We start from the raw sequence: 24,936 nt of genomic DNA on the forward strand, positions 1-24,936 counted from the left end.
TTGTAATTGCTTTTAGGCTCCATGTGAAAGGGCTGAGTGAGGCAAAGGAGGAAGAGAAATGTAAGGAGTTAATCTCCCCTCTTTCCTGGGCCCTCCCTCCATTGTCTTCAGCTCACAACCTTGGTGAGAGTTGAACCAAAAGAATATGTGGAATAAGCGCACGTGACTTCATGTGCCACCTCTGGTTCCCTGTCATTTGCTACTACGTGTCAAGGGGTTCTTTTTTAACCTGAGGCTTTCTGTCTTTCTAGTGGCTATATCAGTTAGCCTGGACCTGCGTTACTGGATTTAATCAGATCAAGAGTGGTAGCAAGCAAAGTTGTGTGAGGAGGCGCGGTATGGAGCTGGGCCTGGGGATGAGGATGATCTTAGCCCTTTTCTGAGGAACTGCTGGAAGACCAGCTACAGAACAGGACGATGAGATTCCAGAGGTCACCAAGGGCCTTGTGTGCCACGTTAAGGAGCTTTGGATTACACTGGGGACGGCTGAGACCTCGCAGGGCTGTGATGTGGGTGATGTGACCTGAGATAACGTGTTTGAAGAAGACGGTTAGGAGAGCCACGTGGGAGATGGTGTGCAGGAAGGCAAGAGCAGATGCGGAGCTCTAGTAGGACGCTCTTAAAGCAGCCCGCGGGTATTAAGAGAGGCAAAGCTACACGCACTAGTCAGCGCGCCCAGAGTGAGCTAAAAGCAGGCCTAAGTTTTATATACACAGGTTTGTCTGTGTGTAAACTTTTGTAAATATAATAAAAATGGAATGTCAGAGAGCAAAACAGTACTTGAGTCAATAAAGAAGTTGAACTATCTAGAAAAAAATTAAATCCCTACTTTATATTGCCGTGTCTCATCAAATTGGAGACACCCATCTGGAGAACGTGGGTACCAGGTTCAGAAATGTTAAACTGTGAAGGAGAGAAATCTTAGTATCTGTGCAATACAAAATATGGAAAAATAAACTAAGTTGGATTAAAGAGGTAAACAAAAGAAACCCCATGGACAAAGGAAGAAGGTAAATGACAAATTGGGACTAAAATGCTTCATTTCTAGATGCTTATATTTTCACATTTTAACATCTGAAACTGAGATGTATCTTAAAAGTAGGATCTAATTTTAGAAATAGACACATGAAATACATGAGACAAAGAATTATATACTTAATGTTGAAATAGCTCTTAGAAGCAATAAGAAAAATACCTCAGAGATACCCAAATAACCTGAACAGACTGTTCACAAAAGGAGAAATATACTTGTTTAACATTTGAAATATTTTACTTAGTACTGTCAGAAATAGGAATTTGGATTATAATGAAGTGGCATTTTCCACTTAAATACTAGCAGTGATTTTTTTAAAACATAAGTTCATTGTTGAGAGTGTGATGGGAAAATTACTTTTTTTTTTAATGTTTATTTTTTATTTATTTTGAGAGAGAGAGAGCACGAGCAGGGTAGGGGCAGAGGGAGAGAGAGAGAGAATCCCAAGCAGGCTGTGCTCTGTCAGCGCGGAGCCCGACGTGGGGCTCGATTTCACAATCCATGAGATCATGACCTGAGCCAAAATCAAGAGTCAGACTCTTAACTGACTGAGCCACCCAGGCACCTTGGAAAAGCTACTCTTATTCATAGTAGTTGGGAGGATAAATTGGAACAACTGTGTTAAAGGATCAGTTTGATAATATGTCAGAGGCCTTCCCTGAAATAATCTTTGACCTATAAATTCTTCTTTTTTGGAATACAAATAAAGTAGTGAACAAGTATTTATGGATAACTATATCGACTGTAGCAGCATTGTTTATGTAGTGAATGCTCATATGTTAAGAAGAGGGTTGGGCATAAAGGTTCTGATACAGCTACATCATCATATCCTATGGTCATTTAAAGTCACGTTAAGTGACATGGAAAACTTAATGCTGAAAAAATGTGTTGAAATATTACTTCTAGTAATCCTGACTGCTTTTAAAAATGTGTAAGTACAGAAAAAGCCTGGAAGACGGACCACTGAGGTTCTTTGGTGGGATTCAGTTTTGTGTGTTCCTATATATTTTTTTAAATAAGCGGGTCTTGGGGTGCCTGGGTGGCTCAGTCGATTGGGCGTCCATCTTCGGCTTAGGTCATGATCTCATGGTTTGTGAGTTCAAACCCTGTGTCGGGCCCTGTGCTGATAGCTTGGAGCCTGGAGCCTGCTTCAGATAATGTGTCTCCCTCTCTCTCTGCCTCTCCCCTGCTCACCCTCTGTCTCTGTCTCTCAATAATAAATAAACGTTAAAAAAATTTTAATAAGTGGGTCTTTATAGTGACAAATTTTGGAAGAGCAGAAAGTAAGTCACTGCATTTTGCTGAAGGAGCTTTTTTTACTTTTCTGCTTATATAGATACATGCTATTAATGATAACTACTAAGTAGGTGTAATTGAGAAAGTTGTTGCTATATCTGCACACATTAAAGACTTCATTTTTAAAAAAATTTGCTGCTTTTGTAAAATATTTAGAGATGATCAGGTCATCTGATATATTTTAATATTCTAATCTAAAAAAGTGTCAAGTAAAACTTTCAGGAGTTAAACTGCTAGGCCGGAATATTTTTCATGGAAGACAGTTGAAAGAGGAAGATTCGGCCCTTGAATGAGATAGATACAAATCAGCTATATAACTGTGTTTATATGTACACAAACATGTCTCCATAACGTGCTCTGTTTCAAGTTGGTGACACGTCATGGCCTCACATGCTGTTTAAGAGGCAGTCTAAGAAATGCTGAACAGTTTCTGTATATACCTTAGCTTGCATTAAATTGAAACTTCTATTTGGAAGACATTGTTGAATGACCTGTTTTTACATGAAGCTTCTTGAATTTTCTAGGTGATAAAACAGGAACAAGACCAGAGTAAGTTTACAGTCTAACTTTTAAAATATTTTAATTGAGTTTTATTTATTAAATAGTAGGCAAATGGTATGGTTGGAAGTAAATGAAACCATATAGGCATTTAGAAGAAAAATTCTTTGAATCAGTTTTTGTCAAAAATAAATAATAAACCTATGCTCTGGAAAGATTATGGGATGGTCAAATCTTCAAGTTTTAATCATTTGGAAAACTTATAACCAATTCTTTCTAGAACACTTTATGCCCAATTTTATATTTAAACATACCTTTTATATGTAAGTTACTACACCAGTACCATTTATTTTATGATGATAAAGAGGGAGAAGAGCCTCCATATACATCATATGTTCGAAGATCATTATTTTTACTACCACTTGTATTTTCTCACCTCCTTTTTACATTAAATAAAACACTTGTAAATAAATGATCAAGTTCATGCCTCTGAAACATCTTGTGTATATTTTAGCCCTATTACATAAATAGGAAGCTGAAAGAGACTGAGATTTGCCTAGAGGTTATAGCAAGCAGTTAGTAGCAAATCTATGACTGAAATGTAACTGGTAATTACATTATGGCATGCCAAATTTCACTTATTCCTCTCCTCATTACACATGTATGATTTCCTTAAGCTATTCCTAGGTCTTATTTTATTGAAAAACAAATTGAAATTATAAAAGAAAGTAAAATATTTGGAGCATCTCGTTTTGAGAAGTTTTGTAGACTCTTTAAAGAATTTTTTAATATTTTTTAACTGAATGAAATGACAGTCGTAGAATTTTTGAGCCGGGGGAACTTAGTTCAATATTTAATCTGTTGTATTTTCTAAATTTTTTTCTTAAACATTTAGTCAAATGCATTTATGTTTACTTATAATAGGTGCCAGTCTTTTTAGAAAAGATCTATGTCAGGTGAATTGTTAAAGTTACTTTAAAGGTCAAGAAATTTATAGTTGTTTATAAAGAGCTTTGAAATCATTCATGAAATGTATAAATGGGGAATATTTGCTTTATTTGCTTCTCTCTTAACATACTCTAGTGGAACTCAGCCGTCAGCTTTTTATTACCTCAATGGCTTTAATACATCTGTGGCATTTTTCTCAGGGATAGTAAAGCACTGAAGGATGAAAATCTACCTCCTGTCATCTGCCAGGATGTTGAAAATCTCCAGTAAGTGTGTCAAACATAATTCGATAAGTCATTTTGAAGAATGCTAGCATATATTTTAGGGGGAACATCTCTTTTTCTTAAACGTTTTAACTTGGGTAAAAATTTTAATGTTTTTAGAAACTACAGAGAAAGCAGAACAGGACTTACATTTTTGTTAACTGTCATTCTCAAAAAAGAATGTGAACTGTAGTTGAATTTTTAATATTTCCTTCTCAAAACACTAGGACTCTGGCCAGCCTGTTGTAAGGGTACTTTTTTTCTATAAGAAACCAAAGGTGTATTTTTTTTTCAGTTTAGTTTTATGTATCTTTTTAGGAAATTTGTGAAGGAACAGAAACAGGTACAAGAAGAAATTAGTAGAATGTCTTCAAAAGCAATGCTTAAAGTACAAGAAGATATTAAAGCTCTGAAGCAGCTTCTGTCACTAGCTTCCAGTGGATTACAGAGAAACACTCTCAATATTGACAAGTTGAAAATAGAAACTGCTCAGGTAAATGAACTTACAGTCGTTTGACTGTAGGGTTTGGTTTTGCCATGTTTTTTTCAATGAAATCAGTCTTTTATAAAATCAGGATTTACTACATATAGCTTGTACAGTTTTAAATTGCTGTAATAATAATAGTTGCTAGTTTGTATCGCGTGCTTGCTGTGTATGAGGCGGTGTTTTTTTGTTTTTTAGTTTTTATTATTGAGAGAGAGAGAGAGAGCACGAGGAGGGGAGCGGCACAGAGAGAGGGAGCGAGAGAATCCCTAGCAGGCTCTACACAGTGTGGAGCCCGATGCGGGGCTTGAACCCATGAACCATGAGATCATGATCTGAGCCAAAGTCAGATGCTTAACCAACGGAGCCACCCAGGTGCCCCATATGAGGCGGTTTTTTAAGCAATTAATTAGTCCGGTTTAGTTTTCATGACAGCTCTGTGAGGTAGGCACTCTTATCTTCCTTATATAAACAAGACAGTGGGGAGAGAGCTTTGTTAATAAATGGAAGAGCTTGGTTTCTGACCCCGGTAATCCAACTCTAGAGTTGATGCTCCTGACTAGTTTGCTTTCTAAGAGTGACCACTGAGGGGCGCCTGGGTGGCGCAGTCGGTTAAGCGTCAGACTTCAGCCAGGTCACGATCTCGCGGTCCGTGAGTTCGAGCCCCACGTCAGGCTCTGGGCTGATGGCTCGGAGCCTGGAGCCTGTTTCCGATTCTGTGTCTCCCTCTCTCTCTGCCCCTCCCCCGTTCATGCTCTGTCTCTCTCTGTCCCAAAAATAAATAAACGTTGAAAAAAAAAAAAAAATTTTTTTAAGAGTGACCACTGGCTGAGTTGCTGCATTATACAAGCTAGACAGAAAAATGTTTTTTAAAAGTCTGTCAGGGGGCGCCTGGGTGGCGCAGTCGGTTAAGCATCCGACTTCAGCCAGGTCACGATCTCGCGGTCCATGAGTTTGAGCCCCGCGTCGGGCTCTGGGCTGATGGCTCAGAGCCTGGAGCCTGTTTCCGATTCTGTGTCTCCCTCTCTCTCTGCCCCTCCCCCGTTCATGCTCTGTCTCTCTCTGTCCCAAAAATAAATAAACATTGAAAAAAAAAAAAAAGTCTGTCAGTGATTAAATAAAAACTATATCATGCTTTGTAAATACTAAATATATACAAAAATACATACTTTGTGTGTGTATGTATATATATATATCGTTCTTATCTATTTTGGTGGGGAAGAATGATGGTAGATGATTTACTTTTATATTTTAAGTAAAAATATTAAAGTTGCTTATATGTCTTTTTTATTTGAAATATGATCGACCTATAACACTACATTAGTTTCAGCTGTGCAACGTAATGATTCAGTATTTATTTTTATTGCAAAATGGCCATAACAAATCTAGTTAACATCTACCACCATGCTTAGCTAAAAACCTTTCCCCCTTGAGATGAGAATTTTTAAGATCCACTCTCTTAGCAACTTGCAGATATAGAATACATTATTATTAACTGTAGTCACCATGCTGTACATTACATTCCCCGGTCTTATTTATTTTAAAATTAGAAATTTGTGTGTGCTTCCCTTTAAGTCTTTAAGTCAACTATTGGAGAATACTTTTGTGATATTTTTAATGAAAATGTGTTACTAAAGTAGCTATTCTAAACTATGATGTTTAAAAGGAATTCAAAGCCTTTGTTGTCTGCTTTCAGATTTCCTGGTTGCCTACACACATTGGTTAAATACAAATAAAATATTCTCCCCTGTTTTTCTCTTATTCCTCGTGTGTGTGTGTGTGTGTGTGTGTGTGTGTATGTATATACACATATATATATATATATGTATATGTCATATCTAGGAGAAAATGTTATGCTTCTGGTGGAGAATGATTAGACTCTGATTAAACATTACATGAAGTCACAAATTTCATATGTGAAATGTATGAAATTGTATAAATTCTGTGGAAAAGTTCATTAACACAGTAATAGAGGAGGTAACTCAGAAAGAGGTGAATGCTATAATGGGATCCGTTGTGACTTTAGTACTAGATGATTCTATTCATAAATATTTGGAATACTTTTTATGTACTAGACTTGCTAATAGTCTTTCAGAGATAAAAACACAACCCGAAAGGCACTAAAAGACTAAAAGAGCAAATGAAATAATGAAAGTTTGGGTAGAATATAAAGGTGGCAAATGAAGAAGAGGATGAATCAAAGAAAGCTTCCTTAGGGCTAAAGTCCTCTAAGTTGGGTTTAGAAAATTTTGTAGGTGATATCAAAGAAATTTGATCTAAACTGACTTTATTTCTAATTTACGGCAGTTAGTGCTCTACCCACACTTCAGTGAATTATCTATTGAAAAAATATTCTGATTCCCTTAGTGAAGTAGTTCTCAATCTTTAACCCCAAACCCTTTTCTTCAAAGAAAGCCTTTTGGGGAAATAAAAGCAATTCTGAGGTGAGGAGCAGCGTTGTGGTTGGAAACACCAGAACCTTGTGGAAGCAAAGTCTTTTAAATACTTCATTTTGGGGGGTACATAACTCAAGAGTTTAAACAAGAAGTGTAGTTAAACTTCTTTTTGGGTAGGGTAGGTGCCAAATGCTTTGTTGCGGTTATATCATTGAGTCCGTGGAGTCCGTGAACATTTTTAAGGATCTGTTTTACCACTTCAGCAGAAGTGTTGGGATCAAAATACATATGATATACTAGCGAGAGTGAATTAAGTCAGAGAGTGAATTAAGTATGTTCTAGGTACAAGGTATGACTGAGGCACAAAGGCCTCAAGAGGGCACTTTTTAAAAAATGTTTATTTATTTTGAGAGAAAGAGTGTGCATGTTTGCACGAGGAGGGGAGGGGCAGAAAGAGAGAGAATCCCAAGCAGGTTCTGCACGGTCAGCCCAGAGCTGGATGTGAGGCTTGATCTCATGGTTCATGAGATCATGACCTGAGCCAAAATCAAGAGTTGGATGTTTAACAGACTGAGCCACCTAGGTGCCCCTTAAAGATTTTTAAATAATAGCAGAGTCTTTTGCTGTGGGTGAATTAACTTCACAGATTGTATAGAAGTCCATAGTTCTTAAAATACATAGCTCATTATAAATTTATCATAACCTTCATTAAAAGTATACTTTGGAAAGAGGTTTTGGCAACTTGTAAAACAGGTTAAATGTGACGTGTTCTCGGAGCATGAGAGTGGCATTGTTTGAAGTTTCAGTCCAGAGATCATTGGTATTTTTAACCTGGCTTTTAACTGGTTAATCTTTCTTTCTGTCTTTCTGTCTTTCTTTCTTTCTTTCCCTCCCTCTGATCTATTAGGAGTTAAAGAATGCTGAAATAGCTTTAAGAACACAGAAAACACCACCTGGACTCCAACATGAAAACACAGCTCCCGCCGAGTAAGTTACTGGATTTTCTCACTTTAGGAAAGCAAAACAGTACAATATATAGGCCAAGAATTTGTAGTTTACTATGTAGCAAGCCTGGGCTAATAAGCACTTGACATGGATTTCTCCTTTTAATTCTCACAATAACCCTAAGAAGGCAGTTCATTATCTTCATTTTATCGAAGGGTAAGTGATGGCTAAGATCTGAGCTTTTAACCAGTGTTATGCAGTTATACTTTATTTGTATGTTATGGTCTTTTCCACTGTATTAAATATTGCAGGTAGTAGATATTTTTACCAACAAGGACTTCTTAATTTAAAAATAATTTTATGATAATCCCTTTCTTAAACAGGGCATTCTAGAAGTAGTTTAACCCTTGTTTCATAGCTTTATTCACACAGGTAATAAATCATCAGAAAGAGCAGTTAGAAAATGTAGATAAGTTAAAATAAAAAACATCCACCTGCAATCTTCTCACCCAGGAGGTGTGTCTGTCTAGTTGCCGAGTGATATCTATCTTGTTTCTTTATATTCTTTCATGTTGCTAGAGCTAATGATAGCTAATATTTATCAGATGCTTACCATAGGCCAAGCAGTGCACTTAGCACTTGACGTACTTTATCTCATTTTCCACAAAACCTCTACAGCTGTCACTATCCCAGTCTTTGAGATGAGGGGCCCGAGGCATGAGGAGTGGTGGAGGTCTGACTCCTAGTTTCTCACCCCTTTTTTCTTTTAACTTTTGATGGTGACATAATTTCAGACTTAGAGAAGAGTTCAAGAAGGAAACAAAGAATTCCCATGTATCTTTTATCGAGATTCCTTATATGTTAATATTTTTACTATGTTTGTTTTGTTCCCTGCTCTCTCTAATATATATACATATTTTCCCCCTGAACAGTTTGAGTTCTTTGCAGACAGATGCCCATTATGCTAAAGTACTTCAGTGTGTATTGCTTAAACGTAAGAACATTCTGTTACATAACCACAGTTCAGTGATCAAAATCAGGACATGTTAACAAGGACAGTGATACTCTGATTATCTTACTCAGATTAGCATGGGCTGTGTTCCTCACTGGACTTCTAGTAGTTTATCCTTCTTATTCTTCATGCTGCCATCAGAGCTGGTTTTGAAATGGGGTGAATTGTATCATTTTCCATTGCAAAAAGCTTTCGTAGTTGCCCATTTCTTACAGAATTACATACAGAACGCTTTGTATACTATTCAAGGTCCCTTTTATTTATCTGGCATTCTCTGGTTAAATTTAGCAGCATAGTAGCAGTAATTACATGCTTTCCGTAGACACTGTAGTGTTTTCAGATTATAAATATAAGAACTGTAAGTACTTGTAAAATCTGGTTGACAGTTGCACTTTTTAAAAAAAACTTTTTTGAACTTATTTAGACTTACAGAAAATTTCCAAAAATGATAGTACAGAGAATTTCCTTATATCCCTTACCTTTCTTCCCTTAATGTTAAAATACTGTGTAACCACAGTATAATTATCAAGAATAGGAAATTAACATAGGTGTGGTGTTACTAATCAAGCAACAACTTATTTGAATTTTACTGACTTTTCCACTAATGTGCATTTTTTTCTTCCAGTATCCTGTTTTCCACTAATGTACTTTTTCTATTCCAGGTTCCCATTCACTTCTCATTCATTCATTTCTCCTTCATCTCTCCCAGTCTGTAACAGTTATTCAGTCTTTGTCTTTCATAACGTTGATACTTTTAAAGCATAGAAAGTTATTTTGTAGATTGTCTCTTAATTGGGATATTTCATGATTGGAGTAATCTATGATGGAGTAATCTATTACTCCAATCATGATTGGAGTAATTTCATGATCTATTTTTGATACCTTGATAACTCACAAGTTTTGGTTCTGGTTTCAGTAATATCTATGCCATATCCTTATGTCCTCAGACTAAGTCGAAGGCCCTACTTAAATGGGGGCATATATTTATTTACTGGTTATTTTAATGCAAAGAAAATAGCATTTTTAACACTTTGATCTGACTTTGTAAATGTTTTTGTATAGCTACTTCAGAATCTTGGTTCAGCAGTTTGAGGTACAGCTTCAGCAGTACAGACAGCAGATTGAAGAGCTAGAAAACCATCTTGCCACACAAGCAAATAACTCACATATAACCCCTCAAGGTAACATGCTTTCTGTGGTGATTTTTTTTTTTTTTTGATAGCACTGTTTTTTAGTAAGAGAGAGAGGTTAAGGTGTTGTCACATAATATTCTACATAACTGCTAGTAGTTGTCTTGAGCTGCTATACAATTTCCTTAAGGCTTCTATTAGATATTTATTCTCCATAAATAGAAAATGCTTTATTATGAACTGTTATTATGCTGACCAAGGCAGAAGTTTCAGGGCCTTCTCCCCTCCCCCGATGACTGATTCAGACACCCTGCTCTCAGTCAACTCGCTGTGCTCTCTTCTCTCAGTCATGGAAATATTGATGTGGTCTTGTGCCTCCTACACTTTTAGTACCAAAAACTGCACTCAAGTCATAGAAAAATAATACTGATTATGTTACATGTATATTTGTGTGATAATATAACTTTCTTTTATAGATTTGTCAATGGCTATGCAGAAAATTTATCAAACATTTGTAGCTTTAGCTGCACAACTTCAGTCTATTCATGAGAATGTAAAGGTAAGTTTTCATTACCAGTTCACGTATGTATATCTAGACCCAAGTGAAGTATTCATTTGCGGAGCAGAAGCATTCATGCTAATTATAGGAATAGTTAAAATTACATATAAGTGAAGAAGACTAAAACTAAAACAATCCACAATCATGCTTAGATACAATCACAGATAATATCTGTTGTTTTTTCAAAAAGATCCAAGTGTTCTATGCAATCAGCTATCTTAACTTTTTTCAGTAGTACATTGTAAACAATTTTCTGCGTTGATATACATATTTCTTCAATATCATTTTTAGTAGTTACATAGGATTTCAGTATATATATATATATATGTAGTTTCCTTAACCCATCCTATTTGTTGGACAGTTAGGTTGTTTCCATGTCTTTAAACTAGGAGCAGCACTACAGAAAAGAAACATTCTTAGTAGCAAAAGTATTTTGTGCTGCTTTAATTTTACATAGGTCTTATTTTTTTTTTAATTTTATTTTTAATGTTTATTTGAGAGAGAGAGAGAGAAACAGAGACAGTGTTAGCAGGGGGAAGGGCTGAGAAAGAGGGAGACAAAGAATCTGAAACAGGCTCCAGGCTCCGAGCTGTCAGCACAGAGCCCAGTGTGGGGCTCAAACCCACGAACTGCAAGATCATGACCTGAGCCAAAGTTGGATGCTTAACCAACTGAGCTACCCAGGCGCCCCATAAATTATACCAGTTTTGAAATGAGCATGCTTTGGAGCTTTTGCTTTAATATATTTAAAATTCTAAACCAGATTTTTAAAATAGTTTTAAAGGAGGAATTTTTATTGAATTTTCTTGAAATTAGTTTATTAAAGTACTAAAGATGATTCTCTGTTGGTACGTTGAAGTCTGTGTTGTACAGTTTTTTTTTTCCTTAATTTTTATTATGAAAGTTTTCAAATAGACACACAAAAAGAAGGGCACTGTTGTAATGAATGCCAGGTACCCACTCTCCACTTCACCCATTATCAGGATCCTGCCTTGCTTTGTCAGTTTCCCACCCAGGGATGCTTTTTCCCCCTGGAACATTTTAAAGCAAATTCCAGACATGTCATTTGTAAGTATACATGCTTTTTCAATGGCAGTTTCTCCTCTCTGGTATCATTTCTTTTTCTTTCTTTCTTTTTTTTCTTTTTTTCCTTTTTTCTTTCTTTCTTTCTTTCTTTCTTTTTTTCTTTCTCTCTCTCTCTCTCTCTCTCTCTCTCTCTCTCTCTTTCTCTCTCTCTCTTTCTTTTTTTCTTTCTTTCCTTTTGTTTTTTAGTAATGTACATTGTAATATACATTCCCAGGAACCAAAGAATGTTCCATGATCAGATTTGCCATTTATTTTCAGTTGCATTTAGTGACCAAAGTATAATTTCTAGCTTCATTTACTTACAGAAATCTCACAGGAGGTCGGTTTTTAATTTTTGTTCCTTTTGTATTGTTTTTCATGAGATAATCTGCTGAAGCAGGTTTAAACTACCTGAGCCAGCCAGGCCCCAAGGACATTAACAAAACTGGACATTTTATCAATTAACTATATAAATCAAGGCTGATAGCCGTTCTTTTTTTCTTTTCTCTCCTTAAACCAATTGTCTTTCAAGTCTCTAAGGCAGATGATTATTTTCCAGTATCTGAAGCAGAACAAATTGATGGACTACTAATGCCAAACATTGTATGGCTATATTCATATAATTACACAGAGAGAAGAGGATGGATTAGGGGGAGATCACTTCTAATAAAACTCATTCTTCTGACATCACATACTCTACTTATGACTGCATTTTCCCTAGTTTTCAGTTCTTGGCAGGCCTGCTTCAGTACATTAAAGAGGTAGGAAAGTCTGGAACCAGAACATCAAATACTGACATCCACACAAAAGGGGATGATAACTTTTAAATACTATAAATAGCAGTAAGATTGCTAAGTGTTCTACCTGTTACGACCAAAAAGACATTACTGCTGAGAATGGTAGGAAATCTGAAAATCCTGTATCTTTTTAAAAAGTTGTTTAAAACTGATCAAAATTTGATTAAACCCTTAATGAAAGTATCTAATAATTCTAATGTGAGTTAATGGCCTTAATCAAAGCAGATCCTGCATTGGGTGAACGAGCCCACTTGATAAACGTGGTAATTTTTCTTTCTTACTCTGAAATTATAAACTCACTCCCCCTCCTCGTTTGGTTATGCAAGCTCAACATGAGTCATTCTCATGGTAAAATAGTCAAACAATATTGATAAAGTGAAAACCCTTTTTAAATCCTCCAAGCTGTCTCTGCTGAAGTCACTTATTTTAACACGTGTCACCCAGGCCTTTTAAAGAAGGCATTTAGCACATACATATGTAGTACATGTTTTCAGCTTTTTGCATCTAAAAGTTATCAAGAGGTTGGATGTTGGAGGGGGCAGCAATCGTGAAAAACTAGAATATTGAAAATGGAATTTTAGATGTTACTAGCTAACTCGTTTTAAAGAGGCCTCATGGAGCCAGAATGTTTTAGGCAGTTTATTGTAAAGACATGACAAAATTAGGGAAGAAAATACTCAAGAGAGCGTTAGAGCTTGTATGCATCACTTCACATTCCATGCATTAATAGCACTTTGATTTACCCTTTAGGGGGAATGTATAGCACTGGCAATGTCTTTGATCTTCTTATTTCCTACTTAGATTATTCCCGTATTACCAGATTCAACACAGAACTTGATTGATTAACCTTTTCTTTTTTCTTTCCCTTAGGTGCTAAAAGAACAGTACCTTGGCTACAGGAAAATGTTCTTGGGAGATGCTGTAGATGTGTTCGAAGCCAGGCGAGCAGAAGCCAAGAAGTGGCAGAACGCACCCAGAGTTACTACTGGACCCACCCCTTTCAGCAACATGCCAAACGCGGCAGCCGTTGCCATGGCTGCAACTCTTACACAGCAGCAACAGCCTGCTACAGGTCTGAATGCATTCAAGTTATAGCTTCTTACTGTTAAAATGCAGAACATTTGTGTGCATTTTTATAAGTCTTCCTTTTGTGTTAGCACTGAAAAATTTCTATGAGTAGCTATTCCAGTATAATCTAAGAATTATGATGGACACAATTATAAACATATACCTGATAAAAAATGCAGGGTAGTCTTAGCAATAATTATTCATCAGTTAGATACTGAATATTGTGAATTACTTAATGTTATTTGCTGTATTGCTATAAATACCCTTTAGAACATGGTGTTTCACTACCGAATTACATTTAAGAATAACACGTTCTAAAATCGTGATTGTATCATTTATTGTTTTAAAGTCAAAGCTAATTCAGCCATTATTGCATTTCTCATATATGATACTGATAGATGGTGCATTCTTGTTTCCTCATACATAGTGATTACAGAGTACCCACATTTAAGATGAAGTACATTTTTATGACTGAAGGTGTGTTGAAGATCAGTTGGTTGTTTTTATGTATAATGACTAGAAACAGTACAGGTTCTTTTAACCAAATTTGGACGAAAGTACATGCTAGAATTATTTGTACCTTTTCAGAATGAACAGAACAGTAGCAGGAGCAGGAAAAAGATGTTTTGAGATGCTCTGGATTGCACATTAAGAAGTATGAACTGGGAAAGCTGGGCAGATGATGAAAGCAATTGGTGAGATACTAGAAAGCAGATAATTTGAGTCCTTAGTTTAATTCCACTTCTGACAAAAGAAACATTTTTTGTGGTCTAGTTCTGCAGTGTGGAGTTTGGTCCTGTGTCTTTGGGAGATTGTTATCTTTACTCCTACAGTCTCCTTTTTGTCAGGCTTGAAGTATGACAGAGAAAATACAGTCTTAATGGATATTGATTTTTTTCTATTCATTCAGAAATTTTTGAGTAATGCTTATTATTATCCTACAGCATGTGTCTTTCTGAGAGTTCCATATAGTCCAAGAGTAAATTACAAAAAGTAAAAAAAAAAAAAACAACGAAAAAAACAGACCTATCTAGATTGCATTCAGGCTGCCTCTACTAGGGAAACGTTCTCTGGTTTTCACTATTGGCGGTTTAAAAATTGTTCTTCACATTTGGAGATGACAGAATCGACTTACCATCAGCGAATGGCTGGTGATTGGTTTATGCCAAATCCTCCACATTCCGTGGCTGGACCCATGTGAATAGTGGCTCATAGTGGCGCTATCTACTAGTTCTCTAGCTGGCTGGAGTGTAGGATTCCATTCTCGAGTTATGGAGGAAAAAAGTCATTATGGAACTGATTCCTATACTGACTTGATAGTCGTACTGATTCAGTATAGGAATCAGGCCCATAATTATGATTAGCAGTCTCATGATTATTTAACCAGCTAATCAAGCCAACATAGTACCAACTTACCTTTCAGAGCCAATATTAATCCTAAAAAAGATCAGATAAGCATGGGTTTTGTTTAAGTGTCCTTTAAAACATAAGGGATTTCCATTTTAATAAATAAAATAAAAACGTCAGTTATTTAAAATGTCATGGGATAAGTGAATTTTATATTCTGTGGTATACAGCTAAATTTGAAGCAAAACCACTTGTCAGGGTTGTTACATTTTGTGTTTTGGGGTTTTTTTGGTTTTTGTTTTTGTTTTTTAATTCCTTTATGTAGACAGTCTTGAGAGGTGTGTAGGTTTTCACTCATACATTTTATGCTCATGGACATATGAAGATGTATGTTCATTCTACAAATATGAGTGCCTACTATGTGCTAGGCTCCGAGGGTACAAAGGTAAACAATGAGCTGAGTATGGTGTTTGCTCTCCGTGGTGATGGAGAATGTTGGCTTAATTTAGAGGAATCATCTTGCGGAGCCTTTGCTCATTTAATTTCCTCTGTGACTTTTGCCAGGCTTCAGGGCAGCTGCGGCCCCCTGCAGTTGTGAAGCCTGTATGAGGGCTTCCCCGTTTACATTTTGAGTTGTGTGATTTTTAGAACTGAGAAGTTTAAAACAGTAGTAATAAAAATTTTGCTTTATGTCTTCTGTTTCTTGAAGGCCTTCCCAGCTCCATATAGTGCATTCCTTTATGCGTCTTGTAGTCAGAATGTTCGTTATTTCAGTCCTGTCACCACTGCAGCGAGATGGATGAGGTCTCCTAGATACAGACCGATTTGATGAGTTACAGCCTGTTGAGAAATATTGTGCTTTGTATTCACTCGGTGACTTAATCTTTATGTCCTGTGACTTTGAGGATATCTTTTGCTTTTTAAGTGCAAATAATTTTAAAGACCATCTAGATTCAGTTAGGTAAGGCTTGTGTGCTGTTTTTATATATCACTGTTGATGTGTGCAAGATTTGAATTGTCAGGGGTTTTGCTTTTAGTTGCATATGGATTCTTCATTAATATAAAAAATGCAGACAGCTTTCTTAGGCTGCCACCTTCTGAAGGTGGTTTCTCTTGGAGGTGGAGGTATGGGTTTAAGTGACTTCTTAACTTTGGTGTTTTTAAGTGAAAAAAATATAATAGGTCTTAGGCCTGCGTGATTTATGGTTATTGTTTCTGAAGGCTGAAGAAAACTGACGAAAACCAGCGGGCTAATTATGTGTGAAATAAGCATCAGTACATGGATAAATTACACATAAGTAGATCTTGAGTACACTTGTCCATCAGTGCTTTTGAAGCCTCTTAAAAAGCTTACGACATTTTACATTAGGATTACCAATATAATTTTAACCTAGCATAGATTGTTCTAAGCTAACGTACTGGGATTAAGTTTTGCTGTTGTGTTTTGACACTTTTAAAAAAGTTCTTGATGTTTACATAAGAAGACTATTCTCATGTGACTTAGCTGCTATTTTTAAGGAGAGCTGAGACATTTTGTTAGAGTTCCTAATTTCTAGCTTTTAGTGTAGGTTTGGACATTTAAGATGTAGTGTTAAATAGGAAACGTTAAGTATTTCATTTTAGTTTCTTGTAGTTTTCTGGTTTTGTTGTGTTTAACAACCAAAGGAACATTCCCCGTTAAATCAGTAAGTAAAATTTTTCAAATTGGGGGAAAAGGCATTTTTTGTTTTTAAGAAAAATTATTTTTAAAATATGACCTAGGAATAATCATACTAATTACGTTAGATATTTTGAGTAATTATTGAAAATTATTAAAAAATTTTAGCACTTTAGTCCTTTTCCTGTGAATGCAGTTTTACTTTTAAGAAAGTAGAATTTATTCTGGAAAATATGAATTACAGTGCTGAACTTGATTTTGTTGTGTGTGAATATGTTATCCGGTAACTTTTGTAAAATGTTACTCTACGTGAAGATTTCACTTTGGGCAATTATTGGGATATATTACTACTAACTTGGTTTTATTTATGGAACTAAGCCTCTCATTGAATGACTATTCAGATTTTGAAACAGATTTCTTGAATTGTTTACGTGACTTTTGCCTGAAGGATTTAGATTCTGCTTTCTAATAGTGAAACTAATTTATATGGTGGCCAGAGTGTAATATATGCTAATACTTTGGCGTGGGAGATATTTATCATGTTTTTAATATTAAAAAATGTTATACATTTGCCTACTAGTTTTATAAATGATGTTGCCTTCAGAATTTGTGTGAAGGTACAAAACTCAAAGTATCATGTACCTGTTGTGCAATGGAAAGTCTTGTCGTTGTCAGAGTTCTTGATTACCTATATTCTGAATATTGATGATTAGGGTTACTCTTAAAAACAGACCCACACACAACAAAAAGCATGTTATTTGAGTAACTCTTAACGACTTGTAGGGTTGAGGGCTGTGGTGTGCGTTGTTCTTTAGGGCCTTCCACCAGCAGTGCCTCCTATAAACATGTGACACTTAAGTCTCTCAGTGTTAAAGAAACTGGACGTGTGTTTTCTACGTATTATTTTTGTTAGAAATAAGAAAGTAATATGCTTAGTTTCTTTTTCCTATAGTAACATTTTACAAAAGAGCTGCTAGGCAGGTATTTTATTCTCAAATTGATCTCAAACTGGATGTAAAAATTTAAATCCTTTTTTAATTTATTTTTTAATAGTAGTATAAGAACTCTGGCTGCTATTAGTTCTTACTTTTTATTTTCTGGGTAGAAGCTATTTGAAAAGTCCAGTTTCTGTCCTAGGGTAGCAAAATATAGTTCCTCGGTTTTCTTTTTCTTCTTCTTTTTTTTTAATGCTTTGTAATTGTACACTACCTTTTGAATATACAAACCTCATTCTTCATTGAACAACTTGAAGGCTTTGATTTTTTTTGAAGAGTTTAAATTTCAATCTGTATATTACTTTGGCAGTTCCCTCAACTTTGAGATGCACTGATCACTGTGCTTGAAAAAGACAAGACTGAAGATTGTACTATGAGATTTATTGAATAATTTTCATAAATTATTTATCAAATGAGAGATTTTTAGATTTTTGTATTCTGCTTAGTTAAAGAAAAAGTAGTTAAAAAAAAGAGAGGCTAGTAAGTTTGACGCTATTCTTGCCAAACAGACTCAGACAAAATCTTTAATGAATGGGAAAAGGATGACTAATAATTGTTCTGCATCTGAGTACATTTTCCAAAATGTTGGAAAGACACTTCTGAATTGAAATCTTGAATGTATTGAATCTGTCAAGGTACACAGCGGTGCCTTTGTAAATGTTCATTATCTTATTTAATCAGGTGATAAGTGGTGTAATGTAGCAGAGCTTAATAATAGACTCAATTATCACTTTTTGTGAACAAGTTGGAATTGTCATGTTACTGTGTAATTGATTTGCTTTAAAATGAACAATAAATTTAATGAAATAAAACATTGTCTTGTTTTTTATCTACTTATTGTATATATCATTTATATTTCATATAAAAAATGCCTAGTTTTTTGGGTACTTACTCTTATGAAGTAACATGATAGTTTTGCCACGTTAGCGTCAGTCTCTGATCAGTTGAGACTTGACTCTAACGATGAGGAGCTTGTTTTAAAAAAAAAAAGTAAAAACCTTTTACTGATTACACCAACTAATTTTATCAGAAAACAAGTGGGGAGATCTAAAATCATTTTAGAAAGAAAAACCAAAAGAACTATAATTTACAATACATTAAAGATTTCAAATTATTTAGTAGGTTAAAATAACATCTTTCGATGTGCTAAGCCTCTTTTAATTGTCTAGTGTGAACAAGTTACTTAAAAACTTTTTTTTTGGTTAGGTAAATCAGGCTGGGGAGATACCTGAAAACTGGCTTTTAGCAAATAGAATTTGTTAAAATTAATCACTGTTTATTTTAAAAATAATTTCATAAAGAAATTTTAATCTTGAAAGAGTAAGGCAAATTTGTTTTTTTTCCCCCCCATTTTTTTTTTTTCTTTTTTTTTTTTTTTTTTTTTATACCAGGGCCACAGCCATCTCTGGGAGTTAGTTTTGGAACACCATTCGGCTCAGGTATTGGCACTGGCTTGCAGTCAAGTGGCTTAGGTTCTTCAAACCTTGGAGGTACACTTTAACTTTTCTAATATTGCCTTGGACTATTATACATTTGAATTGATACTAGTCTGTAAAAAATTTCTAAGAGGGTCTGCTATTTTGGTAGTTAAGGTTCCATCTGACAAAAACAGCTCTCCAAACATAATCAGTGCTTTTTAGTATTAGAATTAGAACTTAAATCATTTCATCTTCAGTGAATAGTAAATAAAAAAAGAATAGTAAAATTAATTGGTAGGGATGTTCATATTTTCAAAGCAATATGCTAAAATATGAACTTGCAAATTACTTAGTTTTAATAAATTTAACTTAAAAAACCAGTAGTCTTAATCACATCATTTTAGAGTCCAAACTGCTTCTGGACATCTAATCATTATCTTCTTTTTGTGTAAATGAACACTTTAGATGAGAAAATAATTTTATTGTAAATTGGACAGTTCAGCTTCTGTCTTTTGCTAAGCATTTTTGGCATAGCTGCCTTTATGCATACTTGTATACATAACAATTAATAGTTTTGTAAGTTAACTCTAGTAAGGTAAGTCTTCTGCCAATCATCATGCTACATATAAACGTATTCACAGTTCTGTGGTATGGGTATTTGACAGTAGAATGTATTTTGACAAGCATATTGTCATATAACGAATATATTATTTCCACTAAAATATATCATCGTAAGAGTGGAAGTCTGTGAGCAATCAAGGTTACTTAATATAGTAAACTCTATTGGAATTACTAGAATTATAGTAGACAGCATATTTCCTATAATCTATAATTCAGTTTGCCATCATATTTCTTAGCGTCATAGGCTACAATACTGTCTCAGACTCCTTATTTTAGATAGACTATTGCAGAGTAGCCTAAGAAGAATTTGAATTTTATTTTTAGATCACTTGACTTTGAGGAGAACGGAAACAAGTCTTTAAGTACTTAGCAGAATCTCTTCTTGAACTTCATATGACGAAAAATATTTTTTTATTTAAATCATGACTAGTACTATTAAGAAAGAAAAATGATCTCCCACTCGAAATTTCTCAATTGTCAAATCGGCTGGTATGTGGCAGGAGCCAGTGTTGCTGAGTAGATTTAATGTGATTAACTGTTTTGTAATTATGCAGTTTTTCAATGGTGAATGTTCTTAAGTGAAAAGGTTTTGGTAAAAAGCAGAGTAAAAGTTGTCTTATGGTACTTGGTGTTTAAATTCTCGTGCATGTCACGCTTACTTATGAATTTAGTTTTTTTTTTCCCAAAATGAAATATCCCTAACTAGATGTGTTTATATCTGTTTGACCTAACACCATATTTCAGTGGTCACTAAAATTTCTAGTCAATCTGGGAGAGAAAATACTAATACGATCTTGTTCTTTATAGCTTGTTCTGTATAAAAATTACTGATGGGTCTTAAACTTAGTCTCAGTAGATCAAAATGTTCATTTCAGAATTAATCTGATTCTTCAGAAGTCTGATGCACAAGAGTAAATAGCAGGTTTGTGTAATAGCACTGTGTTTATTAGACCTCTGATAGTTTTAGGTTTTACTTGTCAGTAACCTTTAATCTCTGTTTTACGTACCATTGTATATTTCTCTATTACCCTTTCACTAGGATTTGGAGCTAGCTCTGGTTTTGGATGCAGCACCACAGGGGCCTCCACATTTGGATTTGGAACAACAAATAAACCCTCAGGAAGTCTTAGTGCAGGTTTGTGTGTTTTTGGCCTGAATTTCAGGCAAATTTAAAGATGCAAATTATGTAATTTAAAAGTATAATGATTGTTATTTCCAGTAGCCAGAAGCAATCCCTGATTCAGTTTCTACCCCCCACAATGAAGCATGTAAGCCTAACTAATCATACAGTTTTATCTCTCTTGGAAACTAAAAGTCAGGTTTGTGAAATATCTCTAACAAGACTTATTAGTTTGAGATAATAAGTAATTATATCCTCTTTTAACTAAGTAGAGATTCTTTTGAACCCAAAGACTAGTTTTATGGTTAAACAAGTCTCTTCATTATTACAAAAATGGTCCCATTGTTGTGAAAGCTTTGACCCAGTGTTTGTTTGTTTAGGAGAATGATTTCTCTCCCAAAGAGATGTTCTTTAGTTGCAAGTCCCTTTGGTTTTAAAAGTCCCACTCTTATAATGGATGATTAATTGGGTTCTTTGTTCATTTTTGAAATAGGTATGTAATCTTTTGACTCCTCTAGTAGAAAATTCCAAATTTCTTCTCCATTTTCTCTATATTTGTAAATAATGGCTTCATTTATAATGTTTAGGGATAAGTAGCATGTCTAAAATAATGACACAATACTTACTGTGTTTAAATTGAGGGAATTTTAAGGCAACTTCATTTAATATTAAGTGGTATTTAAAATCAACAGTTCCCAAAGAGTAAGATAATAGAATTCAGTGATACGGGGATTATAATCTAAATAGGGTACTATTAATAAGGTAGGCAGTGATAGCATTTGATCTTAGTTACGCAAGGGTTCCTATAAAATCAGAACAGTGGGTGCTACTCTTTGGGGTGTTCATTGTCCTGAAAATCATGGGTTGAGGCCTTCTTGGAGGACTTAGGATTACAGGAGTGGGTCCATCTTCTACATGTTGACAATATGTTTCTGGAGCGGCTGAGAAGGAAGGCAAGCATGGCATATCTAATTAACAGGAAAGTATCCGGCAGCTTGAAGTTTTCTAGAGTTCAGTTATTTGTGCTAAGGTTTTCTTGGCTTGGGTCACTAAACTTAGGTCTCTAAAGGTGCCTCTTAGTTGTTAGCTAAATTATTTTCCTATAAAATTCCATGTTACAAATTTAGTGTTCTAATATATTGGCTATTTTCATAAATATATATTCTTTTAGCTAGTAATTTACCTCTTGTCCCCATTCTTTATATTTGTTTTTGTGTTTTAACTTCTGATGTGAATATTTTCTTCCCTAAACATAAGGCTTTGGCAGCTCAAGTACATCTGGGTTTAACTTCAGCAATCCTGGCATCACGGCATCAGCTGGTTTGACATTTGGGGTGTCCAATCCTGCCTCTGCAGGTTTTGGAACAGGAGGACAACTCCTTCAGTTGAAGAAACCTCCAGCTGGAAACAAAAGAGGAAAAAGATAAACATATGGGTTGATGTGGTTGAGAGAATTCATAGCAGCGTCGTTCATTCTATGAGTCTATTTTTCTAAAATTGATGCAGTAATTAAATTGCATCCCAGGAGATTTATAAAGTTTTGATATTTTTCCCTACTCTGGAATCTGAACTGTGTTCTTGTTTGCCATGGTAAACATCTTTTTTTCTTGTGAATTTGAAACCCAGTTGTGTATTTTTCGTTATTTTTTGATGGTCAGTGTAAGCAATGTTCTGATTGCATCACTAAGTAAAGCCTATTTAACCTAGTGTCATAGCAATGTTTTTGTTGATAAGGTTTACATGATGTGAATATATGCACATTTGTTTCCTATACAGATGGTATGAACTCTTAAGTCCTACACTAGAATCAGTTTGTTCCTTGATAAAGGCCTTTTGAACTACACTGCAGGGCATCTTGTGAATATGTATGTAAATATATACAGAATAATACACACAGTTGTGTGTTCACATAAAATATATATTTACAGACCTACAACTTTTGCCTCAGACTTGTTCCCCTTTTCTAAGGGTATTCTATTTTTCACCTTTTAAGCTTCAAAGCCTCAGTGCTTGTAGAGTGATGAGCTAGAGGTACCAGGTCATTGCAGTTATTTAATTTACTTACAGACTTAGTGAAATGGTTACTGGTGTAAATATTTGACCCCCCAGTCTTTTCCATAGCAGCTGCTCTGAATGAGGAGTGCTGTAAGAATCATCCAACAGATTTTAACAACTTTTATTATCCCATACACCCTCACATTTGCCTGTATGAGATGTTTTCTCATATCTGAGATGAAGCTTCAAGAGCATATTTGAACTCCAGACTGATGTCTGGGGGCAAAGAGCTATTAAGCCAAATTGATTCTATGCAGGTGAAGGATGCACTATTACTTTAGTGGAAACTTTTGTAGCGATTCCAGTACAGAGTTCTTTCTTATAGGGCTATTGATCTTGACACCAAATGGAGTGGTTTATCAGCCTCTTAATGTCTTAAGTGCTTAATTTGGAATAGAGAAACAATATATTTTAAGAAGAAAGTATTCTTTGTAGCAACTATAAACTACCCCATTTTAACAGTGAACAGAGCTCCGGGTAAAAACACATAAGGCATGTCAGATTGCATCTGTGTAATATTTGTCTATATTAGTATTAGTGACATCGAGTGGGTGAAAAAGAAGGCCCTTGGAAAGAGAACTGCCTTAGCTATGATTTCACACAGAAACCATTAAGTAGACCTACTTTATCTTTCAAGTACAGTTTTCAAATGGGATGTGAACATGGAATTTCATTGAAAATAGTATAATTTTTTATATAGAAGGTTTTGTACATAATGTGCATCAAGTGAATATTTTCAGAATCATTTTCACCAAGGCACCTTTTTTTCTAAAATAGGTATTACATACACACACACACACACACACACACACACACACACACACATATTTTTAGTATAATGTTAGTTGGGTTTGATTACTAAAGTGTTGTTAAATCTGTTTTATTTATCCGCATATAGCAGTGATTGGCTTTTTGGAATTGAAACTTTTGCGCCTTGATGCATTAAAATAAGGAAAATGCTTTGTTTTGGAACACTGAAGTTTTTATTTTTGCATTCTTCTCTAAAACTGCAATCCCCAGATCCAGATTTTGGGGAAGGGTAGGAAAACGTGGGATTTTTGTGTTTTGAATTACTGTCAGAATTAAATACCCAAATATAGCAAGCTTTTTTTTTTTTTTAAAGGACATTGCATTGTGCTGCAAAAATCTGAATATTTATATTTCTTAATTTTGTTCTTTATATCTTATACATTTTAATATGTTGAGCCACTGGAAATTTGTAACAGATCAATTTGTGATAGGAGTTTAATGTGTTGTCATTGTCTCCAATGTCTTCACTCTGTCCTGAGCGTATCATTATGTAAACAATAAAATTTATTGTGTCAGTTGCTTTGAATCTTTATAGGTGTCAGTAGTTGTTCTAAATATGTAATTTTCTTATTATTGCTCTTTTATTCTCTGTGATTGGTTTTTAGGGTTTTGTTTTTACCAATTTATATATCTTGCTTTTTAGAAAAATTGTAGAGTGAACACAAGATAGAAGGATATTGGGTAAAATGTGAAAGTCCCCTTCAGCTTCCAGGGACTGATCCCACTTTCTTCCCCTGAGTATCTTTTCTTCATATTTCGGTGTGTATTCTTTCGAACCCTTTAAAAAATGGCCTTTTTCAACATATGCATATAAATATTTCCTCTCTCTAGTTTTCTCACATTTATCATTCTCTTAGGTCCTTCTTTTTTGTAACAAATGGGTTAAAGAAATCTGTGTACTTTCTGATTTGTCTTCTTTCTCCTTTAACCATAGATCATCAACATTTTTCCATGTCAGTGCATGTAATTTACTTTTTATGTACCGTCCCGTGACATGGATGTACAATGAATTGTTTAAAGTATTTTCTGTGGTTGGGCAATTAGGTTCTTTCCAGTATTTCTGTTTTACAGAAAAAGCTGTATGTGGCTCTTATGTTTAATGTTTCTTTGGGATTGATCCTTGAAGAGTAATTGCTGAAAATGCATATAAATTGTATTTTTTAATGCCAGATTGCCTCCCCAAACTGCTGTATAAATAATACACTTCTACAGCATGCATGAGTACCCATTTCCTAGTATTCTTTGCAACCCTAGATATTATCAATCCTCATAATAACTACTTGTGAGTTGAACTTTTTAATATATATGTTAGCCATTTGCATGTTAATGTAATTGCATGTTGGTATCCTTTGTCCATTTTTATTTAGTAGGTTTTTTTGGGTTTTTTTTAATGCTCTCTGTAGATAATGTACGTTAATG

General features: G+C 34.9%; 1 protein-coding gene across 1 annotated transcript in view; it reads left to right on the forward strand.

Moving 5' to 3' along the window:
* Window positions 1-24,047, forward strand: part of NUP58 (nucleoporin 58) — a 39,659-nt gene extending 15,612 nt beyond the window's left edge. The window contains exons 6-15 of the mRNA XM_030307999.2: window positions 2,854-2,878; window positions 3,976-4,041; window positions 4,357-4,531; window positions 7,826-7,905; window positions 9,938-10,056; window positions 10,482-10,564; window positions 13,297-13,498; window positions 18,885-18,983; window positions 20,572-20,667; window positions 21,910-24,047. Coding sequence (XP_030163859.1) covers window positions 2,854-2,878; window positions 3,976-4,041; window positions 4,357-4,531; window positions 7,826-7,905; window positions 9,938-10,056; window positions 10,482-10,564; window positions 13,297-13,498; window positions 18,885-18,983; window positions 20,572-20,667; window positions 21,910-22,079 — 1,115 coding nt within the window. The 3' untranslated portion in view covers window positions 22,080-24,047. The remainder of the gene's footprint in view (window positions 1-2,853; window positions 2,879-3,975; window positions 4,042-4,356; window positions 4,532-7,825; window positions 7,906-9,937; window positions 10,057-10,481; window positions 10,565-13,296; window positions 13,499-18,884; window positions 18,984-20,571; window positions 20,668-21,909) is intronic.
* Window positions 24,048-24,936: the final 889 nt, after the last annotated feature.

The sequence above is a fragment of the Lynx canadensis genome, chromosome A1 (assembly GCF_007474595.2).
Source record: "Lynx canadensis isolate LIC74 chromosome A1, mLynCan4.pri.v2, whole genome shotgun sequence".
NCBI lineage: Eukaryota > Metazoa > Chordata > Mammalia > Carnivora > Felidae > Lynx > Lynx canadensis.